General features: G+C 50.3%; 3 protein-coding genes across 6 annotated transcripts in view; 2 read left to right on the top strand and 1 right to left on the bottom strand.

Moving 5' to 3' along the window:
* The window catches only part of CEP164 (centrosomal protein 164), a 36,644-nt gene extending 32,950 nt beyond the window's left edge, over positions 1 to 3,694 (top strand). For 3 of the 4 annotated variants that reach the window (XM_082200208.1, XM_082200205.1, XM_082200206.1), the window contains 3 exons: positions 291 to 357; positions 1,222 to 1,329; positions 2,264 to 3,694. In XM_082200208.1, the coding sequence (XP_082056334.1) occupies positions 291 to 357; positions 1,222 to 1,329; positions 2,264 to 2,363 (275 nt within the window). In that variant the 3' untranslated portion in view covers positions 2,364 to 3,694. The remainder of the gene's footprint in view (positions 1 to 290; positions 358 to 1,221; positions 1,330 to 2,263) is intronic. The other variant, XM_082200207.1, reaches the window with a different exon arrangement.
* Positions 3,695 to 3,844: 150 nt separating this feature from the next.
* Positions 3,845 to 9,531, top strand: LOC309519588 (uncharacterized protein). The gene is made up of 4 exons (XM_082200738.1): positions 3,845 to 4,451; positions 5,263 to 5,373; positions 6,167 to 6,218; positions 8,361 to 9,531. The coding sequence occupies exons 1-4, from the start codon at positions 4,398 to 4,400 to the stop codon at positions 8,480 to 8,482; spliced, it is 339 nt and encodes a 112-aa protein (XP_082056864.1). The 5' UTR covers positions 3,845 to 4,397; the 3' UTR covers positions 8,483 to 9,531.
* A 487-nt stretch (positions 9,532 to 10,018) lies between these two features.
* DSCAML1 (DS cell adhesion molecule like 1) overlaps positions 10,019 to 12,600 on the bottom strand; it is a 162,281-nt gene continuing 159,699 nt past the window's right edge. Inside the window, exons 31-33 of the mRNA XM_082200201.1 lie at positions 11,927 to 12,121; positions 11,132 to 11,443; positions 10,019 to 10,592 (exon numbers count right to left, since the gene is read on the bottom strand). Coding sequence (XP_082056327.1) covers positions 10,102 to 10,592; positions 11,132 to 11,443; positions 11,927 to 12,121 — 998 coding nt within the window. The 3' untranslated portion in view covers positions 10,019 to 10,101. The remainder of the gene's footprint in view (positions 10,593 to 11,131; positions 11,444 to 11,926; positions 12,122 to 12,600) is intronic.

Here is a 12,600-nt window from a genome sequence, read left to right as displayed (position 1 = left end):
TTTATGGTTTTTGTTTCGTTGGGTGACCAACTTGTTTACAAGAGAAGTTTTTGCTCTTTTCTGTTCAGCCTGGGAGTTTGAGAGCTCCTCCCAAACAGAAGAGTCGCGGGACAAGCCAGCCCTTCACCCTGCAGGGACCTTTGGAGGTCCTTGAATGCCCTGCTTCATCTCTCCTTAAGAGGGAAAGCAGGAGTTGCTTCTGACCCATACGCATGCACGTCAAGTGGCAGGGCAGTGGTAGCCTGGCAGTCCCATGCTGGGCTAAAAACTGATACTCTCTTCTGTTCCAGGCAGGTTCCCTCTGTCCTCTGGAAGTCCTGGACCTCTGGATGGCACGTTGGGCTACGTGTCACCTGGGTAAGGCATCTTTATACTGCTGACAACTGACCAGTCAGGCTAAATAGTTGGATATTCTAAGCAGGGGTGGCCAACTCTCAAGAGACTAGGATCTACTTTCAGAATTAAAACTAGCAGTGATCTACCCCCGTTTTGGGGGGGTTCAGCTTGAGGTTGTTGAGCTTTCTTTAGGGAGGAGAAAAGCTCCCCTTTTTAGAGGTTTTTAAAAAAGATTTTTTGGGGGGATTTCTGTTTTTGGGAGGTTAAAGGCAAGGGACAAAAGGGGTAAAGTCACTCACAAAAAGATCACTATGGATCAAAACAGCACAGAGGAAGCTCCGTCTTCCCTTCCAGAAATCATACAACAATGGAGGGCGGGCCGAGGGGGCGTGGCAGGAGTCAGTTTTCCGGCGCTAAGGAAAGGGAGCCAGAGATCGACCGTGATCTACCAAAACCTTGCGGAGTTCTACCAGTTGATTGTGAATCGACCTGTTGGACATCCCTGTTCTAAGGCACTACACCCTGTTCTAGAAGAATCATTTTGTCTTGTGAAATACCCTTCTTCCCCCTTGCCTTCACATTAGGGGAAGTGGGAACACCTTGTATCTGAAAGGGCCAGCAGCACATTTTCTGGAGAGGGCAGTGGCCTGAATAGTCCACTAGGATGTCTCATTCTCCCTAAACACCTCCAACACCACCTTGCTTGACTGCTGCACTACCTCATTCTTAGCGTGCTCCTTGATACCTACACTTTTAGGGCACTTGATTGATTCTTGTTGGCTACTTTGAGAACAGGATGTTAGACTAGGTGGGCCACTGGCCTGATCCAGAAGGACCATTCTTCTCTTCATTATTCATCCCCTCCACCCTTCTGCTTCTTGACAGCGAGCAAGTCCGCCTGCTCCAGCGCCGTGGGGCGGAGAAGCCGAACATCCAGAGCATGATTGAAGCCAACAAGAAATGGCTAGAAAGCTTCAAGCAGGATTCCAGAGTGTATCCTTTTGTTCTTGCCTGGCCTCTCTCTTAGGACCAGAACCTCAAAGCACTTAGTTGCCTGCTCAAACTTTAGCAACCTCCCCAAAGAAACAGATAGCCTGCAGAAATGATGTTTGAACCCATCTATATGGGTGGGTGTTTAACAACCCAGCAATACGTTCAGTCTGTACTTGACCACAGTTTTCCCTGTGTTGGTAACCTCAAGGTTGGATTACTACAGTGAACTCTGTGAGGCTACCCTTGAGCTTGGTTTGGAGGCTGCAATTGCTGCAGAACAAGCTACCTCCAGCATATAGCGCCTTGCTTGCGGGACTTGCATTGGCTCCCAGCCTGCTACTGGGCCAAGTTCAACGTGTTGGTGCTAGCATGTAAGGCCCTATACAACTCAGGACTAGGCTACCTGAGAAGCTGCCTTATCTCTTACAATACCCAGTAGGTCACTGCTGTCACTGCAGGAGAGTTTTTCTTAAAGGTTCCCAAGAGATCAGCAGCCTGCTCCACAGTAACTTTCAGAAGGTCTTTTAGTGTGGCCCTGTTCTGTGGAATGATCTGCACTTTCTGAAAAGCAAATGTAGACATTTTTGTCTTTCCCAGCTGGGTGCCTACTTGGTACTGTTTTAAAAAGCATTTTTATTGCATTGTGCACATCACCTTGTGCCTTCTAAAGCAGTATAGTGGGGGGGGGGGGTAAGCAGGGATTTAATTGCTTGACAGCAGAGGGCGCAGTCTGAGCTGCCTCTCGTGGTGGCTTCCTGCAGCAGTTTCTGGCTTCTCTCATGGTGGCTTCCTGCAGCAGTTTCTGGCTCCTGTGCAGTCGACCACTGCTGTAAGGATTGTTGAGCTACATCACCTTTGTCATGAGTGGAATGCATCCTCAGCCTCTGATCCCCTCTGCTATGTTCTTGGGCTTTTCCTTCACCCAGACCGTCAGCCCTCTCCTGCCAAGTCCCTCAAAGCCCTTGACCAGCAGCACTGGTTTGCTTCAGCTCAGACTGGACAAGAGCAACCGACTCGAGGTCTACAACTTCTGAACCACTGGGCAAAGTCCAACTGAAAGGCAGTTCCCAGCAGCAAAGACTTGGGAGTTCTCCCTGCTTGACAATACATGGCATTTCCCCTGTACCTGGCAGCCTCCTTGCCTGCTTTCTTGAGCCGTGTCCGGGCCGTCGAGCCTGGCTCTTTGAAGAGAAGGGCAGCTGCAGGAGATTTGCCTGGTCCAAATGCACAAGACAGGCCATGAATTCAGTGGGGGAAACAATCAAAGCATTATTAACCAGTAGCTTTCTGGTTGGTCTTCTGTTAACTCGAGGAAGTGGCCGGGAGGTGAAATCACTTTCCTTGAGGGAAGGAGGTGATAATTTCCCAGAGGAGGACAGTGCCTGAGAGAGCATGAACAGCAAAATGGCAAAACCTTGAAGCCTTGAGCTGCTTTGCCTGTGCTGCTGCTGCTGCCGCCTCTCCCAGTCCTGAATGCAACAGTGTCTTCTGGCTATTGGCTTCTATTCCAAAATATTTTTATCTGAAGCAAGTCTTGTCTTCCAAAGCTGCAACACACACACACACTCACACACACAGCCAGCCAGCCCAGATATCCTCCTTCGGGCTTGGGTGAGCAGTTTGCAACTCCTATGAGGGTGGAGAGCAGCGGAGGCTGAAGCAGGCAAGAAGAGCTGGTTGCACTTGAATTTCCTACTTTGCCGAATCTTCCAGTTTTCATTGGGTCTCGCAGGCTCCCTTCCCTGCTCAGGTTATCTAGCTTTCCAAGCAGCAGAGCTAGCTGGGCAAATGCTCCTGAGGGCGACAGCAGGGGCTCTCCGGTATTCCCAGCTGGTCCCAGAGCCACATGTGCTTGTGCTGGAGCCACAAAATCAGGTGGGCAGCGGCCACATGTGAACTCCAGTGTACCTACTGAAAGTAGTGGAAGCTCTTTGCCGAAGCTTCCTCCGGAAAATTTAATCTTGTGTGTGTCCCTCATTTTTTTTAGGCCAGATGTCTGGCTGCTGTCTTACTTTTGAGGTTCCAGCTGGCTCTGGCTTTTAAGGCACAAAGAGGGCAGCATGCCCCCAGAGCGGGTGCTTCAGCAACACCCACGCTCAGCATGCCCAGGGGCTTCTCTCCATTCTCTTCCCTCCGTTCCTGACATTTCTCCATGCAGATCTCCGCTGCGAGTTGTCCTGCTGCTCTCCTATGGTTCCTTCACAGCACCTTATAGCTTTATGAGGGTCCCCTTCTGGAGTGTACCCAAGCAATAGAAAGGGCTTACATCCTTGTCTTGTGTCAAAGTGTGTGTTATGGCAAGAGAACTGGTGTAGGCCGTCAGCTACTGGCTGTATTTTGTATACCAATTAAATGGACGCTTGTACATCTGTGTTGGTTTTGCCCCTTTTTTTCTCCACTGCATTAGATCTAGTGGGTACTTGCTCCTCCTCCTGCCCTTTCACCTGGTATCCCCCATCCACTCACTGTTTCTTGAGCCTTCCACTTTTCCAGCTGCCAGATTTCTGTTCTGCAGTCAATGCAGAAGCCCTCATGGAGGAGGATAGGGATGGAGGAGAAAGTCGCTGTTACCGATAGCTACATCCACAAACGTCTGAAAAATGTGAAATGCACTCAATAGACAAACCACACTGCCCTTTTGCTGGCTGCGGAATTCTGCCTTCTGATAAGCCATAAATAGAGAATCCCTTTATTGGCAGATTTTTTTGTACGCTTCCTCTGTTTTCAGTGGCAATGCAGCCCCTTGCTCGGAGTGCAATCCCCGGGAAAGCAAATAAAACCACAAGCCTCCCTCTTGACTCCTAATCCCTGATCTACTCCTGCCCAGTGCTCTCCATGTGTGTGCGAGACAGAGAGTGAATGGAAACGTGACGCTCTTTGGGCCTAAGTGTTTGGAGATTAGAGGCTCCCAAGGGCAGCAGGTTTTTCAAATAGGACAGGCCTTCTCTCTAAGCTCATTAGGACATTTGGCAGCGGCTGGCCCTGTTGACGCACCAGGAGTGTGGCTCGTCACGGACTGACCTGAGGCACGCTGGCCTTCTGTGGGGGGCTTCTTGACTTCTCTCACCATGCTGGGGACACTGATGACGGCACTCTATTTCATGGTGAAAGCATTGGGTCAGGTCAGTACTTCTTTCATTCTAGAGCAAGGCCTTAGGAAGTAATGACAGAAAGCAAAGCAGAAGATGGCTCCCTTCCCTGTGGTTTATTTGGGCATGGGAGGGGGGTGTAGTTTTGCTGTGATGTTACTAGAAAGGAGGGTGCCGGTTCCACCCAACATGGCATTCCCGAAAGCTGGAGCTCGAGGCTTCATTCTAGGAATTTAATCTATTGCAAGCTGGGTGTTGCCCAGCAGTACCATGTGTGATACCAGTAGAGGAGCAAGTGGGGCAGCTTGATTTGGGCTGCTGAGGTGGGGGGTTCCAGCAGCTGCAGGGCCATGCCAGGAGCTTTTGCACAAACTGCAAGCCTCTGGCTGGCCCAAGCAGCACCTTCCAAGTTGCAGGAAGCAGAGTTTGCTGTTTCCCATCTGGATGACTTGCTTGAGGGTCCTGGCGCTGCCTTGGGGCCCAACTTCCCTCTTGTCTGGCTCTTCCTAAATCCCGTGGGCAGGTGGACTTGCCTCTGTGGCCCAAGAAGAGGTTCTGCCAGAGAGGCCTCGAGGTGCTGGGCAAGCCACTCAGGGACCCTTTGTTGTCGGGAATCGATGCTGAAATTGCAGTCCCATAGATGATAGGGCTGCTTCTATTTTCTGCTGCACCAGGAGATTCTGGAGTGGGCATTGTGGTTGCTTTGTCTTCTGAAACATGGGGGTCCCTCGTGATAGTGACACCTGTAAATGGGTAAAAGTAGGGGGTATGTTGGAGGGGAAGGGACAAGGCGGAGCCCTGGTTTTGCTTAATATGAACCTGTACTCTTCTGCTTTCTGCCCAGCTTGGCAACAGCCTGTTCCAGGAGGAGCCGCTGCCCTACCTTGTTCACCAGCCCTTGCCATGGCAGGTCCAGTGCGTGACTCCGGGTCGCCGTGCCAGCAGAGACAGTGGGGTATGTCTCTTTTCCTACTAGTGACGGCCACTGGAGGCTTTGGAAATGAGCATGGCTGTTCCCTTTCAAACTTGGGTTGGCTCCTCTGTCTGATGAAGATGGATGCAAAGAGAAGGGCAAGGGAGACAAAGGCTCAGTTCCTGGAAAGGTGTCGGGATATTTGGAGGGAAATGCTGCAAATGAAAGCCAAGAGGAGGAGGAGGAATAGGCCCTCTTGACGGGGAGGGGGCTACAGAAGAGGAAGAAGTACAGAGGAGGATGCTGCTAGCTGCAGCACAGTAGTTATTGTGGCTCCCTCCCCCCTTAAGGCAGTTCTTAAGGCAGAATATGGAACTGTTCATGCATGAATATGCATGAAGACTCTCTTGGCCCATGTTGCTGCAGCAACAGTGATTTTTAACCCTGAGCGAAAACCAGACCAAACCCACTTGGGTCTTGTTTCCAGCTTGCTTGAAACTTGTACTCAGCAGTTGATGCTGGGATTGCTTCAATAACCAGACTTAATAAAGGGAAGTGCCACCAGAGGCCTCTCCCCGGGGTCCCTTTGTAACGGGGTCAAACTAATTCATGCTCAGGAACATCTGTTATCAGCAGCTACTACCCAGGTTGGTGACATGCAGCTTTCCGGTTGCTAAATGCTGTGGGGTCATACAATGGGGGTGGCTCTTTTCATCTTGCTCTGCTTGTGAACTTCTCTGGAGCATGACTGGCCAGCAGTGATCATGCTGGCTCCTTTGGCTGAGCACCACAGTCCCCCTTGTCTGTCTGTTTAGACTTTGCTTCTTCTTTCCAGAAAGGTGGGTGTTCTCGGCAGAACAATATCTACGGGGTCGCAGGACGAAGAGGTGAGAGTACCGCAAACTCAGGGTCAACAGGCACTGAGTGGGGGAGGACAGGGATTTCTAACTAGCCTGCCACTGTTTTTGGTGTATGAAGGAGCCTCTCTTTAAATAAAAAATAAAAAAGCAGGCAACACACACACACACACACACACACACACACTGCTTTCCTCCAGCATTTATCTCAATCAGTGGATCTATTCAGACCGTGCTGGATTCTTCCCCCGCCCCCAAACACACACACACACACACTTTGTGCATTCAGATGCTTCCCTCCTCCATGAGACATCTCCCTGCCTGCCCCCAATGCCCGTGGCCACACCTCGCACCCCCTTTGGTATAGTTGGACAATTTGCAGCCATGGTTCAAAGTCATGTCCTGAGCAAATAGGCTTTTCATGTTGCTATTCTCAGTGCCTCTTGCATGATAATCGGATTAGAGGTGGTGAGCTGGAATGGCGGGTGCAGAGAATGCACTCTTTTTCTGCAAGTGACCAAATGAGATTAAATTTGTAATGTCCACAGAGAAAATTAAAGAGTAGGGTTGTTGTTGTTGTTTTAACAAACACTGGTGAACAAGCTAGTCAGGTCTCTTGGGTTGATGTCACTAAATTCCATATTTTTACTCCCCCTTACCCCTTGATAGTGGGTGATTACTTCTGCTCCTGCCATGCTTTGGCGTGATGGGCTTTTTGTGAAGTTGCATATTTTTTTAAGGGAAGGGGAGAGCTTGGCCTTGCTACGTACTGATAACTGCATGGACTCAGGGAGACTGAGTGTAACATGGGTGCAACAAGGCAGGGCTTGGAGTAAACACTTTGCAGGAAACAACCTTTGTCCCCAGAAGAATGATATAGACCTGGCTTTGAGTGATCACTCCCTGCACCATAGTAGACTTGAGCTCGGAATAGGAAGAGGCGAGAGGAGCTTCTTTGCTTGGCCAATTGCAGCGTAGTCTCTGCACTAGGTGGAAGCAGCTATACTACTGAAGGGCTTTGCCAGAACAAGCCTACCTTCCCAAAACAAGCCTACCTTCAGACACCGGGAGTTTACAAATTTTTTGCAGTGTTGTCTTTTAATTGATTTTACCTGTTTGTATTTTGTCTGGTTATTAAGTTGCTTTGAGATTCTTTTGTGAAAAGCAACAAACAGATGCTTAATAATAATAACAACAACAACAGTAATATATTCTGTACAGCTGGAGGTGGGAAGACGCTTAAGGTATTGCATTCCAGGCTTCCCCTCCCCCCCTTTTGGGGGGAAAGCACAAAGAGCACCTGCTTTGTGTTTTTGCTTTTCTCGGCAGCACCATCTGCTCCTAATACGCGTGGCTGTGCAGTTCATGCTGCAGATCTGCAGTCTGGCGGGGGTGGTCCCCAGTTGCCTGCTGGTATTAGAGCCCTCCTCACCTCAGGTGCTAAAGTTGGAGGCCTCCCAGCCCCACAGATCACACATGAGCACACCACCTTTTCTAGAGCTGTCTCTGGGGCCTAGCTATAGCCTAGAAAAACACCTTCAACCATGACGTTGAAGGGGGCTTGGATAAGCACCCATTCTTTGCAAGGACAGTGACCGACGTAAGCGTTACACTAAAATGCTCTGCTCTGTCTGCCATCTCGTTGCTTTGCTACCTCCATTGTGTCGCTTGCAGGGTGAGGGTGTTCAGCCAACATCTCCCGAGCCAGACAGTTTTAGGCAGAGAGCAGCTTTCCTGTAGGGCAGCTGGCTGGGAGATGATGCACACTGGTCACTGTGTGAGGTAAGAGTAGTGCCTTGGACTTTCAGGGACATCTCAGCAGCAGGGGCAACCCACTGCATGCCCTCAGCATTTCAGTTTACAAGGACAGCCTAAATGCTCCAGGTGTTGTCTCGCAGGCGCAAGGGCGGTCCATGTTCCTTGGCAAGCTCTCACTGCAGACATGCTCCCAAGCGCATGGATCCTGTGGGTGGGAAGCTCAAGTAATCATTACCATGAACATCCAAATACGGCAAGGGACCCACACTGCATTTCTCCTCCCAGCTGCACTTCACCTCTTCAGTTCTGGCTTGTTTTCTGCCTTCTCCATCCCGGCCCGGGTGGTGTTGGCTGCTCTGATTTTGCCGGCAATGCCCTTTCTCCTAGTGAGCTGTCCTTCCCTTGTATCCCTAGGTGACTCCAGCCCTGTATCCAGCAGCAGCAGGAGCGAGGAAGTGAGTGATCCAACCGAGAGGGCAGCTGTGACCATCCAGACTCACTATCGTAAATATCACCAACACAAGCATGGAAAGTAGAAGCCAGCTTCCGCCATATTTGGGAGCAAGAGAAGCATGGGTTTTGGAGAAAGGGGTGGGTGGGACGAAAGGGGGAAAAGACCTTTGTGTGCTAGTAAAGCCTGTCTTTACTCAACTTTTGGACAGCTTTTCTGTATAGCCGAGTGTCTTGAAGTTTTCTGCCGTCCTCTAAAAATGCGTTGCAGTCTCTAGATCACACATGAGGGGCCCTGACCGCTTTGTGAGTAAGACAACTGCTGGATGGGGATGGCCTTGTGCCACATTTGCTGATGGCTTTCTAGGTGAGGTTTTATTGCAAATTGGTGCTTAGGTGCAGAGCTTTGGTTAAGGATGAGCTGCAGCACAGTTATAGAAGAGGCTAAATGTTTACCCTCCTTGAGTGGAGGGTGGCAGAGTGCCACATCTGGGGCAGGAGGTTGGCCCTCTGCTATGGAACTAAGGGAAACGCTTCTAAAATTGGTTTTTGGAACATAGCCCTGTTCAATTTGACACTGTCTTGCACCACTGCCATCTTCTTGTGTGCAAACCTTCATGCCCTATGAAACTTGGTTGCTAGTAAGCAGGGCTAGCAGAATACAGTTTAAGTGCCTGATGTATAAATGCCCAGCTATTTCCCCCACCTGTAGAAACAAAAAACCAAGACTGATGGTCATTTGCCCTTTATTGGCACCTGCCCGTCAAAAGAGCTGCCTCTATTTCCAGGAAGCAAATGGCGGCATGTTGCCTCTTTGTGCTGTATAGCTAGCCCCTTTAGACAAGCTGGGTTTTACTTGCTTTGAAAGGGAAACGACATTTCTAAGGCAGGTGGAATTTAATCTGAGCTTTTGAATAGCTGGTAATGTTTAAGAGGTGTTTGTATAAAACTACAAACCGCTTCATGTGTGCGAGTTCACATGCTAGCTTCACGCAGTGACATGCACTGCCTTTTAATAACTGTGCAGGTAAAGAACTACAGGGCGTACCTCTGGGTCAAGTAAACTCTAGAACAGCAAGAGCTCTTATGCTATAGTGTCCCTTCTGACAGTTTCCTTCTCTTCTGCAGACATTACTGCTGTCATAAAAGGGACGTTGTTTTTCCCGTGTAACTCTGTGGATACCCCACTTTGTGTGATCTTTTCCCACATTCAGGAGAGTTCTTGACTGCCCTGCATTACATGCCATGATGGATCTGGCCCCACCGCAAACAAAGGGCTCTGATGTTATAGAAACATAACTTTTATTGCACACTGCTGGCTTTTTGTTTTTATATAAAAATGTATTAACACAGAGGCAGATGCAACTTGAAGCAAATCCTATGGTTTTCCAAACAGTAAAACAACATGCAGTGTCTCAAAGGAGTCTCTTCAAAACCAACAGGGTTGCTTGATAGGGGGAGAGAGAAGAGAGCCACACAGTCTACTTCTGTGCTCTCTTCAAAGACAATGTGAAACAGCAAAACCTTCAGTGAAAAAGATTACCAAATGCTTTGCAACCTTGGCTGATTTCCCCCCTCAGGTTTGGAGAAGAAGAAAATAGTTTCATTTATACAAAAAAAAGTCCATTCTGTACAAGAGCTTCTTTTATTTCAATATAAATAACTCAGGAAAAGAGTAAAAGTCTGTGTTGTCTTGTGTCCATTGCTACACCAGTGTATAGGATTTTGAGTAGGCGCCAGCTCCCTGTTTCTGGGACCTCCCTATACCAGAGGTGCTCATTTCTAGTAGCGAGTCTCTAGACCCCCCCATTTTGGTGTGGGGAGGCAAACGTGGCTCAGCACTGGGAGCAGCAGCAGGTTCAGTGCTTGAGGCAGGGGCAGCTACGGGCGCAGTAGCCGTGGTGGCGGCGGCGGCAGCAGCGGCGGCGGCGGCAGGAGGAGGAGGAGCAGCACTTGCTGAGCCAGGCATGGCCAGAGTCCGCTGAGGTAAGGTAGTCGTGGTTGCACTCACGTGGGGCACAGCCAAGGCTTTGCTGCTGGGGTCTAACGTTAGGTGCCTGGCCTGCGTGTGGTAGGCCCGGGCCAGGTTCCGGATGGAGGCCTCGCGGGGCGGCACTACTGGGCATGGGTCATGAAGGTCTGGCTTGCGGAAGAAAGTTTCGGATTTCATGTACAAAGGCAGGTTGCAGTAGTCGCCTGCAGAAAGAAGAGGGTGAAAGGAAAGGCAGCTTTCAGCCGGAACGTGCTCTGCAAAGCCAGACCACATTCAGGGGAGAGCACAAGCGGAAGGGTGACAAGCAGCCCAGTCCGTCAAGACCGGCTGTGAGTGAAGGAACAGTGGCTGCCAAGAAGCCCCTCGCTTTAGTGCAAGGGCCATGGTAGCAACTGGGGGCAGGGATGTTGCTGAAACAGGAAATGCTACCCAAAAGAAATGTTAGGCCAGAAAACAGTCTATGTGAGGAGGGCATTCTCTGCCTACAGCTCTGAGGATTAAGGGCTACACCAGGCACCCCCAACCTCTGGCCCTCCAGATGTTTTGGACTGCAGTTCCCATCATCCCTGACCACTGGTCCTGTTAGCTAGGGATCATGGGAGTTGTAGGCCAAAACATCTGGAGGAGCGCAGGCAGGGCTACGCAGCTGCCCACACCTTTCTCTCATTCAGTGCAGCTGTCTATGATGCTCTCCATTTCAGGGCAGGGGCAGTACCCAAGACTGCTGTTGCCTAGTACTTACTTTTATTTGCTCGGTGAGGGATGGGCACAGCTACCCCCTTGCCGCGGTCGCTGTCCTGCGGCTTGGGCGGGGAGGCCGTGAAGCGGCAGATGCCGGGCTCCGATGGGGTGCTCATGGAGGTCATGCTGTCGGCGTTCTCGTTGGTGCCCGTGGTCATCTGGTCAGAGGAGCTGTCAGAGATGAAGCACTCGGTGATCTCAAACTTGGCATGCTGCAGCTGCTCCTCCAGCTTGGCATGTTCGTATGCGCGTGCCAGCTCCTCGTAAGTGGACGAGGCGCTCTCTGTGGACACCATGCTGTTCCGCCCTTTGTCTAAGGAAGCAAGGAGAAACTGGGAGTTAAAGAACCAGTGTGAAAATGGGAGGCCCTTTCGGTGCACCCATGGGAGAAGTTCCGTTGCACTCTAGTCACCTCTTCCTGGGTGTGGTAAGATTATTTGGAAACTGAGGAATGCATCCCTCAGAGGTTGGGGCAAAAAAGCCTGTGTTTCTTCAGGGCTGGGTGGTATATCCAAAACCAATATATTCACCTGACAATATACTGCAAAACATGATTTTGTATGTGCAAAAATCACAATGAGGGAAAAACCGTGAAGCCAGCCAATGCCTCTACCTAGCTCCATCCTTATTTCAGATATGATGATATATCACAATGTTGAAAACCAGTTATCACCCAGCCCCACTCCCTGTGAAGGTGCTGAGATAGTGGGGCTTGGCTCCAGAGCAAGAGAGGAGGGCCTGTATTTATTCCCCAGAAGAAGCATGCTCTGTAGTACATGCGCTTGTCTTGACTCACCTGTATCCTGGGATAAGCTGGCACTGTAACTGTCGCTTTCTGTCACCGTGATGCCATGCTGGGAGCCAACTGTCCTCCAGTCAGAGGTGAGGGTCCGTGCTGGGGTGGAGGCCTGACACTTGGTGAGGGTCCATTGACTGGAGTATCTGTTCCTGGTACTATGTGCAGACTTCACACTTTTCCTGGAAACCGGATCTGGAAGAGGAGAGAATGAGCACCACTTAGGCTCTGCAAACACAGACAGGTACTCCCAATGTATAACTTGATTCTGCCACCGCGCTGCTGTTGCTTCCATAGTCTGCCACTGCAGTGAGATCGTATTTATGCAAGTCTGCGGTAAGTGATGTTCAATTTAACTAGCTTTTCATCAGGCCCAATAATTTGTGCTGCACTATCTTTAAGAAAATCAGCCCCGAGTGCTCACTGGAAGGACAGATCCTGAAGCTGAGGCTCCAATATATTGGCCACCTCATGAGAAGAGAAGACTCCCTGGAAAAGACCCTGATGTTGGGAAAGATGGAGGGCACAAGGAGAAGGGGACGACAGAGGATGAGATGGTTGGACAGTGTTCTCGAAGCTACCAGCATGAGTTTGCCCAAACTGCGGGAGGCAGTGGAAGACAGGAGTGCCTGGCGTGCTCTGGTCCATGCGGTCACGAAGAGTCAGACACGACT

The sequence above is a fragment of the Podarcis vaucheri genome (assembly GCF_965113315.1).
Source record: "Podarcis vaucheri genome assembly, chromosome: 15".
In the NCBI taxonomy this organism is placed as follows: domain Eukaryota; kingdom Metazoa; phylum Chordata; class Lepidosauria; order Squamata; family Lacertidae; genus Podarcis; species Podarcis vaucheri.
Note: the sequence above shows the minus strand (reverse complement) of the source record. Positions and strands in the feature narration are given on the sequence as shown.